The sequence below is a fragment of the Epinephelus lanceolatus genome, chromosome 23 (assembly GCF_041903045.1).
Source record: "Epinephelus lanceolatus isolate andai-2023 chromosome 23, ASM4190304v1, whole genome shotgun sequence".
Lineage (NCBI taxonomy): Eukaryota > Metazoa > Chordata > Actinopteri > Perciformes > Serranidae > Epinephelus > Epinephelus lanceolatus.
This window is the reverse complement of record NC_135756.1, coordinates 7,187,111-7,211,895: the sequence shown is the minus strand read 5'-3', so window position 1 is coordinate 7,211,895 and position 24,785 is coordinate 7,187,111. Positions and strand designations below refer to the sequence as shown.

The 24,785-nt window shown below is 40.7% G+C and overlaps 4 protein-coding genes across 6 annotated transcripts in view; 2 read left to right on the top strand and 2 right to left on the bottom strand.

The window, feature by feature from the left end:
• The first annotated feature begins 1,634 nt into the window (after positions 1–1,634).
• On the top strand, positions 1,635–9,190 carry LOC117249559 (overexpressed in colon carcinoma 1 protein-like). Its single transcript, XM_033615287.2, has 6 exons — positions 1,635–1,700; positions 3,464–3,488; positions 3,628–3,663; positions 4,952–5,028; positions 5,679–5,751; positions 8,606–9,190. Exons 1-5 carry the CDS (start codon positions 1,649–1,651, stop codon positions 5,732–5,734), a joined length of 246 nt encoding a protein of 81 aa, XP_033471178.1. The 5' UTR covers positions 1,635–1,648; the 3' UTR covers positions 5,735–5,751; positions 8,606–9,190.
• acot18 (acyl-CoA thioesterase 18) overlaps positions 4,166–24,785 on the bottom strand; it is a 102,524-nt gene continuing 81,904 nt past the window's right edge. The window contains exon 11 of the transcript XR_013490370.1: positions 4,166–4,486. The gene's annotated coding sequence lies outside the window, so the exon portion shown is untranslated. The remainder of the gene's footprint in view (positions 4,487–24,785) is intronic.
• Positions 10,209–20,379, bottom strand: dclre1c (DNA cross-link repair 1C, PSO2 homolog (S. cerevisiae)). 2 transcript variants are annotated; one of them, XM_033614385.2, is made up of 15 exons: positions 20,140–20,379; positions 19,961–20,012; positions 19,153–19,237; positions 18,078–18,137; positions 17,894–17,949; positions 17,419–17,520; positions 17,178–17,250; positions 16,890–17,030; positions 16,664–16,765; positions 16,074–16,210; positions 15,872–15,926; positions 15,553–15,641; positions 14,251–14,348; positions 12,161–12,247; positions 10,209–12,053 (listed from the first exon to the last, which is right to left on the bottom strand). In XM_033614385.2, exons 1-15 carry the CDS (start codon positions 20,246–20,248, stop codon positions 11,308–11,310), a joined length of 1,992 nt encoding a protein of 663 aa, XP_033470276.2. In that variant the 5' UTR covers positions 20,249–20,379; the 3' UTR covers positions 10,209–11,307. The 2 variants fall into 2 exon arrangements, with proteins under 2 accessions (XP_033470276.2, XP_078021143.1); XM_078165017.1 differs by lacking the exons at positions 19,961–20,012; positions 20,140–20,379 and having other exon boundaries at positions 18,078–18,127; positions 19,153–19,167.
• On the top strand, positions 20,661–23,206 carry meig1 (meiosis/spermiogenesis associated 1). Of its 2 annotated transcripts, none has more exons than XM_033615228.2 (4): positions 20,661–20,725; positions 21,033–21,157; positions 21,828–22,046; positions 22,577–23,206. In XM_033615228.2, exons 3-4 carry the CDS (start codon positions 21,900–21,902, stop codon positions 22,703–22,705), a joined length of 276 nt encoding a protein of 91 aa, XP_033471119.1. In that variant the 5' UTR covers positions 20,661–20,725; positions 21,033–21,157; positions 21,828–21,899; the 3' UTR covers positions 22,706–23,206. The 2 variants fall into 2 exon arrangements, with proteins under 2 accessions (XP_033471119.1, XP_033471120.1); XM_033615229.2 differs by having other exon boundaries at positions 20,669–20,725; positions 21,059–21,157.

The window sequence follows — 24,785 nt, the reverse complement described above, 5'->3', positions numbered from 1 at the left end:
AAGGGTCGCGGGGGGGCTGGAGCCTATCCAGCTGACATTGGGCGAGAGGCAGGGTACACCCTGGACAGGTCGCCAGACTATCGCAGGGCTGACACATAGAGACAGACAACTGTTCACGCTCGTCCAAACTCTGTAACTTTTAAAAAGACATCAGCACATTTCCAACTACCTTTGTGGTGACAAAAGCAGGTATTTTTAAAGGGAAGTTGGGACATTTCTAGCCATGTTTGTGGTGACAAAACAAGGTAGTTATAATAGGACAACAGGACCTTTCAAGCCACGTTAGTATCGACAAAACCAGGTCTTTTTAACGACAAGTCGGGACATTTCCAGCTGCATTTGTGGCGACAAAACCAAGTCTTTTTAAAGGGAAGTCGGGATATTTCTAGCCGTGTTTGTGGTGCCAAAACCAGGTGATTTTAACAGGACATTTCAAGCCACGTTAGTATCTACAAAACTGGGTCTTTTTAACGAGAAGTCAGGACATATTCAGCTCTATTTGTGGTGCCAAAAATGAGTATTTCTTAACAAGAATTTGGGAGATTTCCAGCTGTGTTTGTGGCGTCCAAACTCTGCAAGTTTTAAAACGACATCAGGACATTTCAAGCCATGTTTGTGGTGACAAAACCAGGTAGCTATAATAGGACAACAGGACATTTCAAGCCACGTTAGTATCGACAAAACCAGGTCTTTTTAACGACAAGTCGGGACATTTCCCGCTGCATTTGTGGCGACAAAACCAAGTCTTTTTAAAGGGAAGTTGGTACATTTACAGCCGTGTTTGTGGTGCCAAAATGGGTTATTTTTAACAAGAATTCAGGAGATTTCCAGCTGTGTTCATGGTGACAAAACTGGGTATCTTTTAACAAGACACTGGAATATTTCCAGCCGTGTTTGTGGCACAAAAATGGTGTAATTTCCAACAAGACATCTGGACATTTCCAGCCAGGTATTTTTTTAAAACAAGATGCCAGGATATTTTCAGCCGTGTTCCTGCTGATAAAACCAGGTAGGTTTCACAGAAAGTCAGTACATTTCCAGTGGCGACAAACAAAGCGTTTTAAGCCAAAACATAATGTTTTCAACATCAAGTTTCAACATATCTGCTACACAGGAAACTGACAAATGTAACATATCTGTGGTTCTGGTGAAACATACAATGCCAACATTTATTCTTGCGATTTGGGTTGAAGTTGCACAGCAGCTCAGTATTACTCAGTTTCTGTTTTCTGACTGTGAAGACATAAATGTTTGCGTGTTGGTAGAAGTTTGGTTTCCTCCCGGTGTGTTTCCAGCTGAACTCTACCCGTTAACTGTTCCTTCTGCTTTCTAATCCCACTCAGGTCCAATCCCTCTGTATTGGGGCAGAAACTAAACAGATTGAAGCTGACTTTGATCTGTGCAGAGATTTCAAAGCATGAGACACACACTAAAACACACAGTCCCTCAACAGCAGGGGGTGAACACATTCTGCTTCTTGCAGTTTCCTCCCAACCTTTCTCTCCCCCTCTCCTCCTCCTCTTTTCTTGCCGTCATTTTAATCCTTCCTCCATGCTGAGAGGCACAGCGGAGAGACCCAGAGTACAGAAGGGAAAAGAAAAGGGAAACACAGACAGGACCTCCCAGGGTCCCAGGACTCAGGTGAGAGATGGGATGTGGAAATTCCTCACCAGCCACCAACAACAGCAACAACACTGGAGGTGAGAAACACTGTTTTTGTTCATCTGGTCGCACATAAAAGGTTATAGTAGACAGATTTAGAGTCTCTTCACTCTCTTTCGTTATATTTAAGTTACTTTAGTAACCCTAACTCTAAAGCTGGATTTAAATGCTGATAAAACCAAGGTTATGAATTTCCCAAATGATAGGAAGAAGCCTGTGAACACTCCTGATGTTCTTCCTGCTCAGGGAAACAAGTTAGAGGTTGTCATGTTACAGATATCTCAGTATTCGGCTTGATGACTCCGTCTTTTAAACCTCAGGTTGATAATTTTCCTAAGAAGCTGAGGCTGAGGTTTTGTTTCAGAAACAAGTCCTGTCTCTTCTTTGAGGCCAGAAGAGACTGGTTGCTGCTACATTTTTACCGGTTCCAGATTACGGTGATCTGTTGTACATGAATGCATCTTAACATTTTAGATACTGCATATCACAGTGTACTGAGATGTGTTACGAGTTGTAAAGCCCTCACTCATCACTGTATGCTTTATTCCAGGGCTGGTTGGCCCTCTTTGACCTTTCATAGGCTCATTCACTGGTATTTGTTCATTTATAAAGTCACACTGGGTAAACTCCCTTCATACGTTTGTGCTTTGAATGAACTGTGGCTACAGTCTGAGATCTCAAGACTTAGTTTTATTGTCTGTCCCTAATTCCTGGAAACTACATGAATTGGTCTCTCTGTCTGACTTTGAAGCTCTCATAAGAACAAGCATGAATGAATCTGTTCATTCTTGTCATTGTGTGTAGATGTTCTAATATTTCTACATGTCACTGTTTCTTTTATGTTTTTATTGTGTGGTTGTTGTTTGGCTGTAACTTCTTGTGCGCTGCTGTCTTGGCCAGGTCTCTCTTGAAAAAGTTTAGTTTATTTGCACATATATGTATAGAAAATACAGGAAAATTCAAAGTTAAAACATTGTGCAGGAGAGGTTGGAAGCCACAAATGGTAAAACTTATCTATGCTCTCTTCAAAGCCAGACTCTATTGACAAAAACAGTAATTTCACCTCGCTGAACACAGGAGCTGCTGGTCTACCTCTGCCTCAAATGGTTAGTTGGTTTGTGTTATTGCGTGACTTTCCACCCAAATCAGTGTGTGTACGCATGTTTTTTTAAACATGTGAAAACCAATGAAAACTAGGTAACAGACTCCTTTTCCATTGCCAGCAGACACCTTTCTGGTTTTTGTTGTCGTTTTCTTTTTTTTTCACTGGTGTGTCAAGTTTGACGTCACGGCCAGCCGGAAACAGGTCAGTAAAAGGTAGATAACAGCATGGAGACCAGAGAAAACATTACAGTGGTTACATCTTTTTATATACTCGGTGCACACTAATTTGGAATGATGTTTGAGCGCTGCTTGGGTGGAGACAGGCAGTATTTTGTGGTGGCCTCATTGCATCACGCCGGTAAAGGGCTAAAATTAGTGCGTTCCCACGGGTGTAGTATTTGCATTGCCATTCCAATCCAACATTTTGCTTTACAGTATTCAGACCTGGCATTTGATTAAACTGCAGATTTCTTGATTTTATAGTTTGTTATTTATTGCTTCTTTTGCGTCCTCTTATTGCAGCAGGTTGTATTTCTATAGTCAGAGACACATGAAAGCAAAGAGTCATTTGTAAATGTACATCATTATGCAGGTTATTAGTTTAGCTGAGAGAAAACAATGGGTCACTGGGAAATATATTAAAATATGTCAGCTATTCATCACATTGGTCTCACTCATGTCTGTGTCGTGACTGCAGGTCAAGCTGAGTCTTCATCAAAGGCGTGAGTCCGTTTTACACCTTTCCCCTCTTTCTTAAAAAGCTCACACACACATTAACAAACATATTCAGATATTAAAACATGTCTGTTCTGCTAACGTACAGCTTTTAATGTGTGTGTGTGTGTGTGTGTGTGTGTACAGATCAGAAGAGTCTGCGCCAGAAGACGACAAATGGAAGTGAGTCATTTCAATTCAGATTTTCAGTGCGCTCATGGAACATCTGTTTCCAAGTACACATGATATATATTTATATAGATATACACTCACTGGCTACTTTATTAGGTACACCTGTTCAACTGCTCCTTAACTAGTGAATCAGCCAATCACGTGGCAGCACCTCAGTGCATTTAGACATGTAGACATGGTGAAGACGAGCTGCTGAAGTTCAAACTGAGCATCAGAATGATGAAGAAAGGTGATTTAAGTGACTTTGAACGTGGCATGGTTGTTGGTGCCAGACGGGCTGGTCTGAGTATTTACTGGGATTTTCAGCACAACCATCTCTAGGGTTTACAGAGGATGGTCCCAAAAAGAGAAAATATCCAGTGAGCCAAAATGCCTTGTTGATGCCAGAGGTCAGAGGAGAATGGTCAGACTGGTTCAAGATGATAGAAAGGCGACAGGAAGTCAAATAAGCACTGGTTCCAACCAAGGTGTGCAGAAGACCATCTCTGAAGCAACAACACCTTGTCCAACCTTGAAGCAGATGGGCTACAGCAGCAGAAGACCACACCAGGTGCCACTCCTGTCAGCTAACAACAGGAAACTGAGGCTACAATTCACACAGGCTCACCAAAACTGGACAATAGAAGATTGGAAAAACGTTGCCTGGTCTGATGAGTCTGGATTTCTGCTGCCACATTCAGATGGTAGGGTCAGAATTTGGCATCATGGATCCATCCTGCCTTGTATCAACGGTTCAGGCTGCTGCTGGTGGTGTAATGGTGTGGGGGAGATTTTCTTAGTACCAACTGAGCATGGTTTAAACACCACAGCCTACCTGAATATTGTTGCTGAGCGTGTCCATCCCTTTATGACCACAGTGTACCCATCTTCTGATGGCTACTTCCAGCAGGATAACGCACCATGTCACAAAGCTCACATCATCTCAAACATGACAATGAGTTCACTGTACTCCAATGGCCTCCACAGTCACCAGATCTCAGTCCAATAGAGCACCTTTGGGATGTGCTGGAACGGGAGATTCTCATCATGGATGTGCAGCCGACACATCTGCAGCAACTGTGTGATGTCATCATGTCAATATGGACCAAAATCTCTGAGGAATGTTTCCAGCACCTTGTTGAATCTGTGACACCAAGGATTAAGGCAGTTCTGAAGGCAAAATGGGGTCCAACCAGTACTAGTAAGGTGTACCTAATAAAGTGGCTGGTGAGTTTATATTACCTCTAGAACATATATTTTACATTCATATATTGCATAATGTGTGTGTTTGTGTGTACAGGAACTATGGAGGTGTGTACGTGGGTTTTCCCACCGACTTGAGCAACATTCCTCAAGTACAGATAGGATCACTCAGAGGTAACACACACACACACACACACACACACACACACACACAAACTGATTGATGAATTGATGAATATAAATTGATTGAACAAGCACAATTCAAAATGTTACAATGTCCAGTGTCGTGCTGCAGAGCCAATGAAATCCCTCAGAGACAAAATACCAATGAAAGTGTCATCAGGGTGTCTCCTGCCATCACATTTAAATTTAATGCTTTTTAAGACCTTTTCATCACATTTAAGACCGATTTTTTGACAAATCATCTTTCTCTAATTCATGTACTGAAGGTCAGTATAAACATAAGTAGTATATAAGTACATTTATAATGTACTTATATACTGACTTAAATATCTGCATTTGGTATGAGGCAGCATGCCGACATGACAGTACACTGCATATTAAATTCCCAATAACCTCCACACACACACACACAGTCTCAATTTCCTGTTGAATCTCTGGGGTCATGAGAGCATGGGAAGATAAAAACACTGATGATCACTTTGTGTGTTTATGTGTGTAATTTAAATCTTTTTGACCCTTAAAAGTGTGTTAACATGTACAAGTTAATGCTGTGTGAGTATTTTATGTTTGGTTAGTGGTAGAAGTGTTTTTAATTTAATGTTTGATGCGTGTGCGTTAATTAATGACACTGTCGTCCACAGAGAATGAGAGAGACTTGTTAGCCCTCAGGAGGCCACTGTGGGGGGATGGACTCTGATTTTAATGAAGAGTCAGGTGTGTGTGCTTCCTTCCTGTCTCTGTGTCTGTGTGTGTGTGTGTGTGTGTGTGTGTGTGTGTGTGTGTGTGTGTGTGTGTGTCGGCCTCCTCCAGTTTTCCTCTGCCTTTTTTCATTAATGAGATCTATGTTGTCATGTCAGCAGTAAAAGGACCATACCAGTGTTTCTGCTCTTCACCTTTCTGCTTAAAATCTTACCTAACTATAAACTCAGGGCCAAATTGGTGTGCAGATGTCACGTCTCTTCACATGTTAAAGGAATTCTGTTTTTGATAGACGTACCTGGAAAGCAGTATGGATACTGAGGGAATTGTCTTAAAGTAAACTGAACTGCTGTGTTTTGGCCACCATTCCAGATAAATAAAACAGTTTATTTTTACTCGAAATTTAGCGTTTTTTCATGAAATACTTGACCTTTTCAGGACTCTAAAAATCCTTCAAATGCACGGCTAATACAGTCATTTATAAATCATAAATCATTATCAATTTACAAATAGACAAACACTGATTTTAGTCCAAAAAAAGAGGAGATGAAGTTTCTGTCTCAGGTTAATCTTCATCAGTGATCTCTCTGCAAGTTGGTTTTAAAAAACAGTGACAGGAGAAACTAAGAAAAACTGATTCAGCGTAGCAGCGAGTCCGAGTTCAGTAAGTAAATATGATGTAAAGCTGAAGCTGATGGGAATGTCATAAGTTTTGCAGGTTATTTCCTACATAGCTTAGCTGCAGATTTTCCTCAGATTTTCGGAATATAGATGCTGCTTAGAAAACTCAGACTGTTGTCACTGTCTCCACCTTCTTGAGCATGTGTGTGACAATCATGTGTTGTATTCAGTTAGTATTAAAATCAAAGTTAGTAGTGAAGTGAGAAAAAATGTCAAAAATAAGATTTGAGTTGATACACTGTTAGTAGAAAAATTAGTCTGCTCCATACTGAACCTTCCATTTTAACGCCCATGTGTCCAACATTTTGTTGTGACTTTTCCAACAAATTTCAATTTTTTCTTGGCGTATTCATAATTAAATAAAATTTCTGATTCAAAGTTTCTACTTAAATTTACTAAGTAGTTCTTTTAGTCTGCTTGAGGTAATTTTAGGTTTTAATGTTGTGGGAGGTTTTCTTTGTTCAAAAACAATTGTTATCATAAATGAATGTTGTCTGTCACAGTTCCAGAAAAAAAATAAAATAAATAAAATCAACAGAATACTGAAGATTTTCATAATAATAATAATAACTAGTCCATACCCACTGGTAGCTTTGCCACCTTCTACCTATGCCAGTCTTCAATGCCTATGTGCAGTTTCACATAGATTGACCACATCAGTGAGTAGAAAAACGTGGGACAGACAGAATGACTGACTGACAGAATGACACACTGACAGTTACCGTGATTATGTACAGCATACCATACCATGACTTAGTCATACCAAACATTAGAAAAAAAAACAACATTGGTCCACAGGGAGAGCCACAGTGATCGGTCGCATTTTAGCCATTTTGAAGCATTTTTCTGTTGTTATAGCGCCACCCAGTTGCCAATTAGAGTTAAATTTCTCCAGTCACCTTGAGGTGTCCTGTTCTACATAACTACCAAGTTTAGTAAAAATCCATATAGTGGTTAGGCCTAGATAAGAAATGAGCTCTCTAGCGCCCCCATTTTGTTTGATGGGGTCAATAATGGAGGGGTCCCCTCAGATTATGTGTGGTCATATGCCTACAAAGTTGCGTGGTGATGGGTGAAACCCTTGAGATGTTATACACCTTTATGTGATGAGCCACGTCCTCCGCAATATTCATTGCCTTATAGAAGCTCAGTTTTAGTAGGTTTTCCAACTTTTGCCAAGAGGGAACTTTAGATATTGGTCCCTAGATTATGCTCACCCAGTTTCATGCAGATCGCTCAAACTTCCTAGGAAGAGATCCATTTGAAGTGTTTTTCAAAAAATTCAAAATGGCGGAAAATTTGGAAGTTACGGGTTCTTGAGGCAAATGTGTTCCTCATGAGGAGAGGCATCTCTGTGCAAAGTTTCATGTCTCTACGACATACGGGGCATGAGATATGCCCATTCAAAGTTTGCAATTTCAATCGGTTGCTATAGCGCCCCCCTTTGGCCAATTGATGTAATATTGCTTCATTGGCATCCTCCCATGACCCTCTACCACTGTGCCAAATTTCACATGGATTGACCAAGTCAGTGAGGAGAAAAACGTGGAACAGACACACACACAGAGTTTTCGTAAGTATATAGTAAGATTAGATATAAAATCATCATCAGTGCAAGTCTCAAAATGTGTGTCACATTAAATCAGACCGAATATGCCAGCTTGAAAAGGTGTTTTCAGACCGGATTCGAAAGTGGAAAGGTAGTTAATATTACAAATGTTGTGGGGGAGAGAGTTCCAGAGGCATTTTCATTTTGGATCATCACTGAAAACACTTTTGCAGATTCTGTTTGGGCCTGTTAATAAATAATTTCATCACTTATTTAGTATTTTGATGAATTTAAAGCAGATATATCCATGCTAATTTTTGTGTTCTTTACCTTTTTTTTACATCTCTGCCACTGTGTATATTTGGTTTTTGCACTTTAAGGATCTATTATCTATTATTACCGATTATTTGTGTTCTACATGTTTGCTCCCTTTTTCCATCACAACCATTGCATCTGGTACTGAAAGGGTAACATGAGATCATTACAGTAACTGAACATCATTTTATAATCCAGTGGCTATAATTATTCAGCACTTCCAATGTGTTTTATGTGCTTTGGTTCCAGTTTTAACCATTTAAATAAACTCAAGTTCCTGTAAATTAACATTGCTGCTGTGTTTTCTGTCTCTGTGAACTGAAGGGTGTGACGGAAGAAGGATACAGCAGCAGCAGAAGAAACCCTAATGGGATCAGCGTCACCTGCTTTAACCAGCTGTGGAGCCTGTTGTGTCAAACAAACTGGTTAAAGATGTTTGTGCTTTATGGAAACAGACGGACTCACGAAACAGAGACAGTTTGCTGTTTTAAAAGACAAAGCCCATCGAGATCATTACATAAAGAGACTGGAGATCTATGTTCCAACGAATCAGCTCGACTTCATTTGGCCTTATTGGCATGTTGTGTAGCTGCTTGATGAATCTAGCAGCAGATGTTACAGTGAACGTTTAGCAGCTGATTGTAACAAAATGGCTTGTTGAGGGTGAATAGTAGTTATTTAAGGTCCAAATATAAAGTAGCACTACGTGATGAATATATTAAAGGATAAGTTTGGTGATATTCAGTCAATAAAACACATAAAAAGACCAAAAGCAACAATTCAAAGTTTGTCAATCTATGTAAAGGACTTTAAAATAAAAAAAGTAACAGTTAAAGAACAATTTTCTTAAAGTTTACAAACTGTTTTACAATATAAAAGTAATAAATAAAGATAGGAAAACATGTTGGTACTCACCTGTAGTTTGGTTTGTTTGTCATGAAAACCTGCAGATTCCTGGCGTCTCCAGGACACAGTACAGTGAGTGGCTCCTGCTGTGAGAGGACGTCAGTGAATTGTCCTCCTTTGGGCATTTACACAGGCATTACCATCCCCGAACCCACAGAAGAAAACAGCTGTTGGCTGCTTTCGATAGTCGACAAAACATTAGTCGACCAGAAAGGTCTTTAGCCAAGACTTAATTGGTCGCTTAGTCACAGAAAAAAACTAAACTCTTTTAGGAGCTGCGCCTTTTCAAAGTAAATCAAAACCTAACTGATTGGACCATGTGGGAATTTAATTTGAAAGGACATGGCCACACACACAGATGTCAGGTTAATTTCCAGGGCTGGTACCTGCGGTTATTCCACAGGCTAGTTAATAACATGTCGGGCAGGAAATCCAAAGTGTGGGATCATTTTGAGAAGGTGAAGGACGAACCCAAGGTGATATGTAAACTCATCTTCATTGGTCGACTACAAACATAACGTATCATCTGAAACATGGAAGTAGCTACATGCCCATTAGACCACAGCGTCATTAACAGGCGGCTCGCTCAGTGTGTGACGTGCACTTGTAGATAAAATATAGGCCTATATTAATGAAGGTTCATTAGTACGGTTTTGTATTTCTCTGTAATGTAGCACAGTGTTAACAATGTTACTGATACTATTCTTTCTCACACCTTCAACTCAAACCACCAAAATATATCATTTAATCATTACATTCATATCAGAAACATGTGGGCGACTAGTCGACTAATGGACCTGAATGATGACTATTAGTCAACTAGGAAAATTCTTATTCAGGGGGAGATCAATAGACCAATCAAATGGTTTAGGAGAAGGAAGAATTTCTGTCAACCAAGTTTTTCTTTGGTTGATTACAGCCTTTGATGGTGAATTTCTTTTTAACTTTTTTGCTAGTTTTAACTCCTATTAAGTCAAACGAATCACTCATCTGAACTTTGAAAGCATACAAAATGCTCTTTGGTTTGAATAAAATACTTTTAATTTGATATAACAAACCAAAAGTTCTGCTTTTATTCAGAACTTCCTGTAATTGATGCAGTGTAAAAGGAAGAAAAGAGTTCAGCAGAACAAAACCACAAACCGTCAACAAGCAGAGAAAGTCACAGGTGCATTAATGTATGTAGGGCACGGGTGAACTTAAAGTGCATTGGAACAAACTGTGTGTGTGTGTGTGTGTGTGTGTGTGTGTGTGTTGGTGCTGTACGTACTGAGGTCCGTGTGGTTTTAGAGTGGAATGGTGTCACTTGAAAGGCATACCTGGTATCATAGAAGCTCATTATGTGGTGTTCACATATACAAAACAGGAATCTTGGGGCATATAGGAGAACAAATGATAAGATATTAGAGTTGGGTTGATTTCCAGTTTGGCTGTTCCTGTCAGGTGTGCGAGCTTAAACCAGTTTGATTTAATGCCAAACAGCTGAACTGACATTTGTCATTCTGGCAGATAAAGAGTAGTCTACATCAGCAACCTGTGCTGACGGCATCATGGCGCTAAATCCAACTTGGCTTGCATTAGTAATAAGCAATATGACAATGTGATCAGTTATGTATATATGGTTACAGACTAACAGAGCCACTAGTGTCTGACAGGTCGTGCAGAGCTGAGGCTGGCAACACGAAGGAGAGCAATTTCAATAGAGGTGGGAGGGGGCGATGAACAGGGCAACTTGTCTTTGTTTACTTGAAAGTTCATGTATTTTTTGGGGTGGACACGAGACATGGCAGCTTTAAGCCCCGTTTCCACCAAACACTTTCAGTATGGTACCTTTGGAACCAACAGTAACCCTTCAGACATGGTACCTAGACCCTAGTGTTTCCACCACAAACAGTCCTCTTAAATGTGGGCGGGGTTGTTGTCACTCACTGCTCCGTCCAGCACTCACTGTATTTCCTTCTTTATCAGTCTGCACCTCGTTCATCGTCCACAGAACGAGGCTGCACGCCGATGTTCTCTGAACAAAATAGAACAGGCTGCAGTGTTCAAAATAGTGGGTTTTTAACACCGGCCCAAGCCTAGTAGCAACGTGGCTCACCAAAACTTCCTTTAACATTCTGTCATGTGTAGCCCTGACTCGCCTTTCTAATGACGACTTCCTCTTCTGACGCCAGCTTCCTGTACAACTGCGACAGTTCATCAGGTTGAGGCACTTTGGATTCTGGCGTGCAGGGAATATCAAAGTCCGATGACACCTGAGACTCTGAGAGCTCCTCCTGCTCCAACTGCCCGCTGCGCTCCTTCTCCTGAGACACAGTATTGGTCCTCTTGTCTCCTTGTTCCCGCCCCTCCTGCTCTGGTTGGAGGATCAAAGTGTCAGGTAGATATGACTCCTGGTTCTGGGAAGAATGATTCGACAGAGAGGCAGACAGAGTCAAACTGAAGTTTTCAGGCGTTTCCTCTTCATCGCTGAACAGATCTGGGGTCTGTGAATCAGTCAGTTTGGAGGGGGAGGGGCTTGAGATAGAGCAGCAGGACTGTGATTGGCTGTTGAGGCTGTTCTGGCTGTCAGTCAGCGTCTCCGTGGTGAAGAAGTCCTCCCATTTTGGAGGATTAGAGGAGCCGCTTCCTTCAACGTCAGTCGACTTATTCTCAGTGTCCTTTATTGTTCCTTTCGCCTCCTCCATCGTCAGTGTTTTATCCTCCTCTCCCTCGTTCTCTCCCTCTTGCTCACCCTCCTCTTCATCATTGGACTCAGTGCAGTCCATGTAGTTACCTGTTACAGGCTGTGTGTCTGTGACTGTCAGAGGTAGAGACTCAACCGCAGACACAGGGGGCGCTGTTTCCTGAGAACTCTGATCTTTCACTGAGAATTACAGATTTAAACAAATATTGTGAACAATCATCAATACATTCATGTAAACACCAAAAAGAGACATAAGGCTACAAAAATAAGATCAAATATTTATGCACCATTTTTCATTTCTTGGTTCAGCGCCATCTTCTTCCTCACTGGCGCCAAGTCCAGCCCGTCAAACAGCTCATCATCGCTGTCTGAATCTGAGCAGGGAGAAACAGAAAGTTAATATGTTCACTAGACAGGCATGCAGGAGTTAATTAAGTTTTTTTAATTCACCATCAACGCAGACTTTTAGTATGTTTTTGGCTTTAAAAAACATGATTTAAAACTTCTGAATATTGGGGGAAAAAACAACAATTACCATTCAGATAATAGGTAATAAAAGTTTATGAAATGATCAATGTATTCTGGGTATTTGCTGTTCACATGACATTACGTAAACAAACAAACAACAATGTGAAACTCTATCAGGAGCTGCTCCGTGTCAAAATAAACCAAAACCTATATGACTGGACCATGTGGGAATTTAATGTGAAAGGAAAGACACAGGAAGTGTCCCACAGCGTCATTAACAGGCTCAGTGTGTGACGTGTACTTGTAGATAAAATATAGGCCTATATAAATGAAGGTTCATTAGTACAGTTTTGTATTTCTCTGTAATGTAGCACAGTGTTAACAATGTTACTGATACTATTCTTTCTCACACCTTCAACTCAAACCACCAAAATATATCATTTAATCATTAAATTAACATCGTAAACATGCGGGAGTCTAGTCGACTAATGGCCCTAAATGACAACTACTGGTCGACTAGGAAAATTCTTAGTCAGTTTCATTACACAACACAATTCCATGATTTTTCCAAAACTTTCAATGCTTTTTATGTATTCGATGACTATTCCAGGCCTGGAAAATGTGATTGTGAAATTCCATGACATTTGCAGTTTTTACATGACTGTGAAAACCCTGTATAGTGCTCAGGTATGCACAGTATTCAAGTCTGAAATAATCCTAGAAGAGGTTTATTGTCATATTAAATCATATGTAACACTTCAAAGATAACAGGTTTTAATTTATGTAGATGCTTCATTTCACACCAGTTATAACGAGCCAGATTTGAGCGTGCGTGTGCACACACACACACACACACACACACACACACACACACACACACACTCATGCACACACACTAGACTGAAAACTTCTCACTAAATCTCACTTTAATCTCTCAGATAATTTGTAATAAGTCAGAAAATATGTAGCAGCCAAAGTTAGTTTTAAGCAAAGTGCTTCTTAAACAGAAACCACACCACAACAGGCCAACACTGTAAATGCAAAGTCTTCAGCTCTGCAGCTACAGTAACTTATCTGCCGCTTGTTAAAGAAATGAAAGCCAGCTAACAGCTAACCAACTGCTCAGTACGGGCCTTGGTACAGAACATAGACACAGTTATCTTGCCCTATCAATCACTGATTGCACAGCAGGGAATGACTTTTGAAGAAGGACGACTGCATTCAATTTTTTCACTCCGTTAATATTGTCCGATTATGCACACACACATGCACACACACAGGATCCACACATGCATTAACTGGGCCGGCTCATTTACCAACGTGAGTGTCACTTTATTGTGTCGCATCCTGCCTCAGAGGCATCGAGGGAAGTAGGTGAGCTGGGTTCAGCGCTCTGTTGGGGGAAGCATCCTCAGCTGTGTAGCCTGGTGTCTCTAAACTGGCTGACTTTGAAATGCTCTTAATTTTATTGTGATGTATCTCCGTCTGTATCAACAAGTATACATAAGGAGATTAAGGACAAATTAGCCAGCTTAATAACTGTCAATTATTTTCTATGACGTCATGAGAGGTGATGTACCTTGAGGCATGTTAGATTTAAGACTTTTTAATTCTACTCAAAAGGAAATTTGGGGACAAATTTACAAAAACCAAAACTATTACACTATTAAAAAAAACTATCCTAATTCCAATGTCTCTGCATCTTTCAGACAGCGGTACAGGCCCACCTGCCTTACACGTCTGATGCAAACAGTGCTTCTTGTAGTTCTGACAAAATATTTGCAAGCGGGCAAAGACTGATTGTTGTCACCTGGAAAGATCTCATCATGGCCTGTAAAGAAGCATCACAGTGCAGAGCACCTGTTGTGATTATATACAGTGTGTGTGTGTGTGTGTGTGTGTGTCTCACCATATGTGGGTTGCTCCACCTTGCAGCGTTTGAGGACTCCCAGAGGTTTGTATACAGTCATAGTTTGATCCGACTGTTTCCTGCACATCAGCTTCAACCTGCACAGACACACGGTGACAAAGTTTTTACAACTGTTTAACAGTTTTAGCTATAAATGTTACTGTAATTAACATGTGAACTAACTGATTTAATTTTTTAAATATTTAAACTATGGTATCACAGATAAAATACATCACTTTTTTTGTTTCATTGCAAAGGCCTGCAAGATGGAGACTTTGGCTTCTAATTTTACAGTGTTGGCTTTAAAAGTTATCACAGCAGAAGCCCTGTGTAAAGTCTAAAAGGATCTGTAAAGTATCTGGTGGGGTTTAATGCCTTTACGAGGCCGCAACTAGTCTTGTGTAGCCACATCTGTCTTAACAACACTGTGTCAGCGCTAGAGAAAGGTCTGGAATCACTGTTTATCTTTCTGCTTTAGGGGAAAAACACTTTGGCTTGTTGTTTCTTTAAATCAAACATTAAAGCTTTATACAGAGAAGAAAAAACACAAATCTCCAAATAAACGTATTCAACAGCCAAATCTGATCCAGCTGACATCATTTTTAGTTGGGTACAGCCCCAGTTCTAGGGTTGGGTCGGTATGAGAAAAAAAACACGGTCCGGTTTTTGTGAAAAACCCCATCAAGTCGGTAATACCGGATTTTTTCGCCACTTGGGGGCGCAATTGACTAATTTAAAATAAAAAACGACCATAGGACAACAGAGTGACAGTAACAAGTTGTTTCTTTTATTCCTTACAAATAAATTTTGCAGCTTACTCAATCAGTGCAAACAAGGGTTGCCTTCTTCGTCTGGCTCAAAGCCAAAGTGTTGCCATAGTGGCACATTCTTTGATTTGTTCGAGACTAAATTGTCCGCCATTATCGACTACCCAGGCTACAGTAGAGGCCTCGGCACAGGCGCACTCACACCCCGTAGCTCAGTCCCCGCCCCACCCCCCTCTCTCTCCCCTGCTCGCTGTGCGCTTGGCAAAGAGGCAGACACAGGTGCTCACAGACTCTCCGCGAGGAATGTCCGCAGTCATTTGTGCTTCCATAGTCGCACTTCCGCGTTGTAGTTTCCTGTAAAAATGTATGTGAAAAATCCCCGTGATGTGAAAAATACATGCCGAGCAGTCTTTTGTGCGACAAACAAACCCGGTCCAAGACGGAGTACTGAACCGAACTGGTATTACTGAGAACCGACCCAACCCTACCCAGTTCTCACCTGAAATAAAATCAAAATGAGTAAAACTTGACTCACATCTGTGTCACCTCAGTCAGCGTCCGACCCAGAGGGATAACACTGGGGTAGATGTTGACCGGCTGGAGGTAGGAAAGGAAGTTTCTGAGCTGAAATCAGAGAGGAACGTTGTGAGTCTATTTATTTCCAAATGCCTGAACAGTGCTCAACTTTAAAGAGTATAAATGAGGAAAGAAGAGTTTAAAAACTCTTCATATGGGAAACCAGCACAACTGTAGATCATTATTAGCTGAGGAAAACACTAGAAGCTCCCATTAGACTCATGTATGTAACAAAGAAATGTACTGTCAGTGTGTAACCACATGAAACACAGATGTACCTCTGAGTAAGACGAGTGGAAACTGAAGCAGGCTCTGAAGGAACTGACTCCTGTTCTGGAAAACAAAATGCATACTTAGCTCTCATACACCAAGCTCCATGTGATTTGTGATTAATTTTTCTTTCACTATCTTAAAGAAACATGAGTTTTGACAGAAGTGAGTATTTCCACAAACCGCTGAGACATCTGAATCTGCTCTTACTTTATTATAACATTAGTCTTCTTCATTCGTTCTCCAAACCACATGGTGGACGGTTTGATGCTGATGATTCGAAGAGGAGTCCCATCAGGTGCTGTGCAGCCACACGGCAACCGGCTGCCTTGGAAAAACTCCTCATCCTGCACACACACACACACACACACACACACACCAGAGCTATGAAGCAGTAGAAGTGACAGTCACAGGGATGCTCAACAAAAGGATTAACAAAGCAAACAAATAATTTACTACCATGGTTTTGGAACTTTGACTTCGTTAAAATAACCTAAATTTTGAATTTAAAAAAAAATTCCAAGATATTTTTAACTTTCTGGGGCAATATCATTTCCAGAGCAGCGACAGCAAAGGTTACAACAGCCAAGTCCCCATATTAACTTAACGGTATCTCTTTGGAAACAAAACTAAAATTTACTGCTGGTAGAAGGAGAGGGGCTGCAGCAACAGTGTTTACAAGATTTACCAAATTTAAGGTTAGATGGCTATATAGGGGCCACTTACAGCCCTGGATAACCTGAGAGAGACTTTGGATGTGTGTGTGTGTGTGTGTGTGTGAGAGAGAGAGAGAGAGAGACCCTAGGGTGTCGACAGGCATGGATCTGCGTCCTGCGATCAGTCGTCACGTAGCTCAGGATCTCCGGCATCTTCTTGAACATCACCAGACTTCTGACATGAATCTGAGAGTAAATGTTTAACCATTTAATTGTACTTTAGCGGGAGATGTTCACACACACACACACGTATGAATTTGTGGAGTACATATAGAGTATGTGAACAGAAACCTGAGTGTGTGTGTGCTACCTGTGTGTTGAACTCCTCTCCCAGGTTGGTAAACAGGTATTCATATCCATACGCAGCTTTGCAGTTGAGCCACACAACGTGATAAGGACTCTGAGTGATCCAGTTTCCAATGAGTTCTGAGATACCGTTCAGACAGACCTCCTGCACACATGTACACACACACACACACACACACACACACACACACACACACACACAATTTTCCTTACTATTCCTGATTGGAATTCACCACAAAGACTCCTACAGCATCTTCCTTTATTGAGTCCTGTTTCCATCCCAGAGACTTACCCGAGTGGGGATCTGGTAGAATCGTGGGTCATAAAAAGTGGAGTCCAGATAAATACTCTGAATATCCTTCACTCTGTTTGTGAAACAAGATACAAGAAGGTTTAGGGGACATAAAAAGTCGTTCAACAGCTACAGTGAGCGCCTAAATAATCTCTGACTTTTCTAAAGACATGATCAAATTCCTCAATATTCACTGTCTGGTTCTCCAGAGCTTCTGTTGAAGGTGTTCATCAGGACTGACCTGCTGCCTGAGTGCAGATGTTCTATTCTCGAGACGTCTCCAGCAGCTAACCTGAAGTCTCCTGTGTACAACACGTTTCCCTGAGAACCCTCAAACAGGAACCTGCACACAGACACACAACATTTCAGAGTTTGACTTTTGATTTTAAAGGGATAGTTTGGAATTTTATGGGGTTGTCCAACCTCAGACTGATTAACATGCCGGAAAAAGTAGCAAAAATAGACCATTTAACTGGCAAAGCTTCTGTGGTGGTACTCCTGTCTAGTTCTCTAAACTGGGAGGGTATCGACTACGATTGTGTTCAAGAGTCAACTTCATTACAGGTAAAATGGAATATGAGCAGGCTCCAGACCATCATGAAATATTGCTGGAGGTCAAAGGGGGGAATATATTTAGTATACTGTCATCAGTGGTTATCTTTATTGTATGTTGTGGCTACATTTATAAACAAAGACATAAAAATGGTTTGACTTGCATAACAGAGCCGGGACAGTGGCCTGCAGGAAGCAACGTGACCACGACCTCTTCTTTCTGTCAAACAGACACCAAGAAAGATGGTTTAAGAAAATCAATCAGAGGGACATTTACGATTATGCAACTAACGATCTAAATCCATATGTGTGACTGGGCCGACTCTTCAATCAGTCCTCAGTTTTTACCTCTCCAGATGCCTCGTCAACCAGGGAAATCTGAGTTGGGCTCTCCAGCTCTAAGGGAACCTCAAACAGATCATTCACAGGAGAGAAAGAAAAAACTTGAGTGTTATTTAAGGAAGAAGAGAGAAAATGTCACATTCCACCAAAATACCAGAGTGTAAAGCAACAATAGGCTGCTTTCAGACCTAGAGTCGTCTCCTTTGGTCTGAATCAGCGACTAATTTTGTTACAAAGTTGTGTAATTGCCTAGAGTTGGTTCGTATTCTCACGGCAGCATTTACAAGCGGACCAGATCAAATGCCTTGTGTGAGAAAGCTGTTCTTGATTGGTCAGAATTTCCATGTGGGAAAAATCCAGGAAGTAAAGCAAACGTTGAAGAAGAGTACACTTGCAAGATAAATGTGACACTTTCTAATGTCACAATGGAGGGACAACTACGCAGGTTGATTTTAGCGCTGCTCATCGTGGACTATATTGCTGTCATTGTTCATTTTAGTCAAACCATACAGTTTGAAAACGAGGCGCGGCTCCAACTAGAAAACAATGTTTTGATGCATTGGATGTGCTAAATGTGCATATTAAGGCAGTACAGGAGGAGGTGCACATTAATAATCCTCCAGGACTGTAACATGCTCATGTTTAACCCAAACAATGTGTCATGTGACTGCAGTTGCTTCACATCCAGGTCGGAACACCTTCTCACCACAAATGAACCGCACCAGAGTTCGTTTGTAACCAGACCAAGACCACCTCTTCAAGAAGGTCTCAGTACAGTTGTTTTGGTGCACACCTGAGTGTGATTGCTGTGTTCACACCTGCCCAAACAAACCGCACTGAGGGGGCAAACGAACTTGAGTTCAACTGAACCAAACCAAACAGGGCAGGTGTGAAAGCACCCTTAGACAAAAATTACTCTCGGACACACAGAAAATCACCTGAAGCAAAACCTCCTAGTTACTTCTGGAATCCACCTCACAGTGTACAGCCATGATGTTTAACAGTGTACAAACATCCATTATATCAACTCTTGTTTGACTCTTCATACACACTGAAAATGACAACAATAAATGGGACTTACGATGTATTCCTCCCAGAAAGCGTACTTGGGATTGTTCAGAAGAAGTTCTTTGGTCACGAAGGAGCAGTAAAGCCGAACTGTACGACTGGAACCAAAAGACAAAACAGTAATTCAGCTAATTAGAAGTGTTCAGTCCTCTGTTTAGTTTTCAGCTAGGTTTATATGAGTTATGTTGTATGAGTTCAGTTATGTCTTATTAGTTTTTTTAAGCCTGTTTATAGCTCTCATAACATCATTGCTTTTACCAGAAATTATAAATATTTCACTGCACAGAGGAGGGAATATGATTGTGCCAGCAGGTCTGATGCGAGCTTACAGGTATATATGTGTTAAGGTGTATATGTAGGTGTAGATGTATGCTTTTGTTTTATTAATATCATTTTTATTTTGAATTATCTTCACCTTGGAAAGTATGCTGGACGTATAGCTTGAAAAGTGCTCTACAAATAAAGTTGTTATTATTATTATTACACCACATGACCCCAGCTGTGTTTTTCCATAGTTTTTTAATATGGTTTTCATCTGTTTTGTGTTAATAAAATGTTGACAGTGTTCAGAACAAAGTATCAGAAAATAGAAATACTTGTCATAGTAGGAAAAACACAGGTGAAACCATAGACATAAGTATTATTTCCCATAGATAAAAAATTATTTCAAAGTATGAGAATTACTTCGTTGACTCAGTTACATCGTGAGCCAGCAGTCGTTCCTAATGTCATTAACTACACCTGTGCTGTTCCTACTATGACAAGCTAAAATATCTGCTGTAAAAACAAGGTCTATATTTCATGGGTCAAGCAAATGTCACCTGAACTGCAGTTTCCTCTTCAGTATTGGTCCTTTCAGTCCCTTCATGTGATCTGTTAATAAAATAAAACAGATGAACATTAGTTAAACCTCTTGTTAAAAGCCTCAGTGAATGCTAAATGTCATTATTTACAGTTAAACATACTGAAGTTGGTGATGCTAGCTAGCTGCCAGGCTCACCTTTGTGACAGTGGGAGAGGAAATATGCCCGGGCATGTAGGTTCTCCCGGTCGAACCGGTCCAAAGACACGGTGGGATACTCCTTCATTCGACCTGCAAATGAACTCATGTTTACGCCAAACCTGTCTGTGCTGTCGAGTAAAATTAATTAAACTTCGTTTCTACCGGAGAGGACATATTTTGTTGACAACGCCGGTGTTAGTTTGTCCCGCCCACCAATTCAGTTCCTCTTCTTCTACGTTTCTGTTCATGGCGTTTCAAGTGCACTTAATGGACGTTACCGCCACCTACTGTAAAGTTACTCTCCGGTATTCTTCTTCTTCAACTGAAACTCGTTTTTACGAGTTTTTTAAACGCTTTGCTCGACAATTGCTTTTTTCTCTAAACACAGATTAATGCTGCCGACAACACCGCCTCAGAGTTTCTTTTTTGTTTCGCTACTATCGCTCTGTTCTGTCGTTTGGCGCCATCTACCGGAAGCTCTTGGTGTCTGTCCTCCAACACAGAAGAAGAAACTTCACGGTAACCAGGCAACCAAGGAGAAGCTGTACTCCCGTTTGCGAAGAAACCAATTTCAGAAACTAACGTAAGTAAACTGTTGATACTATTTTTATTATAAGAAAACTAAATTTGTAATACGTATATAAATGAGTATATAAGACTGTGAGATCTTCTCCATTGACGTTATAAAAAAAACTCAATTCAAGATTGTTGCATTTTATGTATTATGTATCAAGTATTACTTGTTAGAATGAAAAATACCGACAAGAAGGATTTCTCCTTTAGGTCGTCTACAATTTTTAACGTCGATTCTTCAGTTCGGCATATACCGTTATACACAAAGCAGCACTTGTTTTTGTAAATTATCATGTTTTGGTGCCATCTACCGGAAGCTCTTGGCTACTGTCCTCCAACACAGAAGAAGAAAGTCCACAGTAACCAGGCAACCAAAGAGAAGCTGTAAAACCACGACCGTTTGCTTACTGCTGTCTGGGAAGAAACCACTTTAAAAAGCAATGTAAGTAAACTGTTAATCATCCTTTAATCATAAAAAATTAAGATGGAACATTTGCATAAATTAGTAAATAAGGCTGTGAGATATTCTCTGTCGACGTTGTAAGAAGACTTGTGAAGCCCGAAACGCATAGAACTCAATCCAAGAATATTGCATTTTAAAGTATCACTTCTTATAATGATATATTGTAACACAGTAGGATTTTCTTTTAGGTTCTTTACAATTTTTAAAGTCGATTCTTCAGTTCGGCATATTTTGTAATACATAAAGCAGCACTTGTTTTTTGTAAATTGCCATGTTATGTGACTGGCAGTTCTACCTTTGCCAATATCAGCTTCATCTAAACAACAGAGGACAGTTTATCAGTGATGTTTGGTGGATCATTTGCTTGCCGAATTTCCCAGAACTTCTCTAGTATAGATTAAAACTCATACACATTGTTGCTCTAATTAGTGTCCTTGCTCATGTTTAAGAAAAGCAAGAATGGAGCAAAATGTTTACGTAGCCTGGTTAAATCTGAATCCCTGCTATAGCTCGCACAGTAAAAACACGTTTGTTTTATGTGTTATGACAATAAGCTTATTTTGAACCTCATTCCTGCTCCAGCTTCATGTTTAGTAAAGCCAACTGATGAGTCCTAAATATACTCCCTTTTCTTATCATGCCTTGTTAGTCATCCAACACCAGTCTGCTGTCCAGGAATTTAGGAAACTGCATTTCTGTGACATCTCTCAACATCGCCACCATGTTCTGTGCTACTGAAAACAACTCCAAACCAAAGTCCATGAGTAGAGCCAAAGGATGGACGGCAGAGGTGGAAAACCTGTTCAGATTCCAGCAGGCCGGCTACAGAGATGAAATGGAGTACATACAAGTCAAACAAGGGGCCTTGGTAAATATTGTGATCTGAATGTGTATTGCAGTGAAGATTTAAAACATACACCTGGGAGTGACACTGACTGTGTATGGAGGATTTGAGTTTAAGCCGTTTAAAGACAGTGTACTGACAGACTGCTGATACATGCATACACCAGCAACAAAACATATCTGTTTTATTGGTGGATAAAAAACCTACTGTGTTTATTGTTTATGATAGTGTGTCCTTTTTAAAACAGAGTGTAAAGCTTGACAGTAGTGCTTCACATACATGAATGAATGAATTACTGAACAGAGGCCTTGGGGCCGAAGTGTCACGCTTTCACCTGCAAAATTTTAATTAAATCAACACCCACACTGGGAAGAGACAAAAAGACCACAAAGAGATGCAATGGAACTGCAAAGCGACAGAAAATACCAACAAAACAAAAACAAAATTGGCAAAGCAACCAAATTATCTCAGATTTAGATTCAAAGTCCACAGAAGATCCATTTCTAAGTCGTTTATAAATGTCGTCCCTTTGTCTTTTTCTGTTTCTGTCTCAGGTTGACAAATGGCCAGAGACCGGCTTTGTGAAGAAGCTCCAACGTCGAGACAACACATTTTATTACTACAGCAGGAAAAGGGAATGTGAGGACCGTGATGTCCACAAAGTCAAAGTCTATACATATTAAAGTGTTCTGGACTCCACCCCTTAACGGCAGCCTGTCGACAGGCATTACAGACACAGATACATGCCCTTTAAAGGAAGTGACCTTTGTATTTAATTAGATGATTGTACACTGCACATGAGAGCTGCTGTGGAGACACCCAGTATGTGATTGTTTCTTTGGGACCGGAAAATGTTTTTTTCCCACAGTGAACATGATTATTCCACTGTGTGGTTTTGTTAAAGGAATAATTTATCTAAAAGTGTACGTACTCATAACTGTGTAAATCTGACTGAAGTTTGTTGCACCAAGTATCAAGGTTAACCCTATAAATTAGACGTTTTTTAATTCATTATATTTGTTCTGTGGTTGCGGTTGTACTGAACTAGATGAATCAAATCAGTCATGATTGATTGATTGAGATCAATGTTATGGGTTAAGTAATATTTCAATTTTAATAAAATCCATGCAGTTACCAAACATTTTCTTTTTTTCACTATATTAAAGGTAAGCTGCTGTATGTAACTTTTTACATGTGTTAATCATTTTATTCATGCCAGTGTATTAACAGATTGTGTTGCCCAAGCACTCGCTAACATAGTTTACATCACAGGCTTGTGTGTCTGCCTCCCGCCACAAAGCACCTCGACTAAATGTCATCTTAAGTTTGTATTTGGGCAAAAAAACAACAGCAATGGATCATTAGAGCACTTAAAACAGTTGAGGCCAGCTCAACTTTGATTTGTGGCGCGTCCAGCCCATCTGCAACAAGTGAAGGGCGATAGTTTGTAGCTTCATGTCACCAGCTTCCATTGAAGATGACTTGTAGCTTGTTGCTGTGTTGTTTATAGTGTGAACTCAGCTTATTACTCACTGTTGTGGCTGATGCAGGCGCTCGCTGGCAGTTACAGAGGATGCTGATTGGAAGTCCTTTTTGTTTGTTGTTTTTTTTTTTACAACCTTTTATATCCAACAAAATCATACGCATAGAGATGAAGCACTGTGGAAAAAAAACAAAATCAGTGCCAAACAGGAAAAAGATAACAAAAGCAAAACTAATCATCATTCATGAGGTTTTTTATTTTAAAACTCCAGCATGCACTGGGGCGGTTTGCAGCGGAGTGTGAAGCAGTCGGGATGAGAGTCAGCACCTCCAAATCTGAGGTCATGGTTCTCTGCCGGTAACAGTGGATTGCATCCTTCTGGTTGGGAGAGAGTTGCTGCCTCATGCGATGGAGTTCAAGTATGTCCGGTCTTGTTCATGAGTGAGGGTAGAATGGAGCATGAGATGGATTGGTGGTTTGGTGCAGCTTCTGCAGTGATGCGGGCGTTGCACCAGACTGTCATGGTGAAGAGGGAGCTGAGCCAGAAGGCAAAGCTTTGGATTTACTGGTCCATCTATGTCTCAACCCTCACCTATGGTCATGAGCTCTGGAAAGAATGAGATCGTGGATACAAGCAGCCGAAATGAGTTTCCTCTGTGGGGTGTCTGGGCTCAGCCTTAGAGATAGGGTGAGGAGCTCGGACACCTGGAGGGAGCTCGGAGTAGAGCTGCTGCTCCTTTGCATCAAAGGGTGTCAGGTGAGGTGGTTCAGGCATCTGATCAGGATCCTCCTGGGCGCCTCCCGTTAGAGGTGTTCCAGGCACGTCCCACTGGTAGGATGCCCTGGCACAGACTTAGAACACGCTGGAGGGATTACATATCTCATCTGGCCTGGGAACATCTTGAGGTCCCCCACGAGGAGCTGGAAAGCGTTGCTGGGAAGAGGGACGTCTGGGGTGCTTTGCTTGGCCTGCTGCCCCTGCGATCCGGCCTCAGACAAGCAGATGAAAATGAATGGATGGATGGATACATGTTATGTCCATGTCTTTACAATATTTAGAATTTATAAATATGACAATGACAGATGAGGATGATGAGGAACAGTAAAGATAAATGAGAATGTCTTCAGCCTCAAACTATGAATAAATACAGATTTCTTATACTAATAAGTTGGGGTTTCAGCTTTTATGTCAAACCCAGAGGGACACAAAAGAAAAGAAAATCCTGAAAATACTTTTATTTTATTAATCTAGATTGACAGTTACCCTTCCTTGAGTTTAC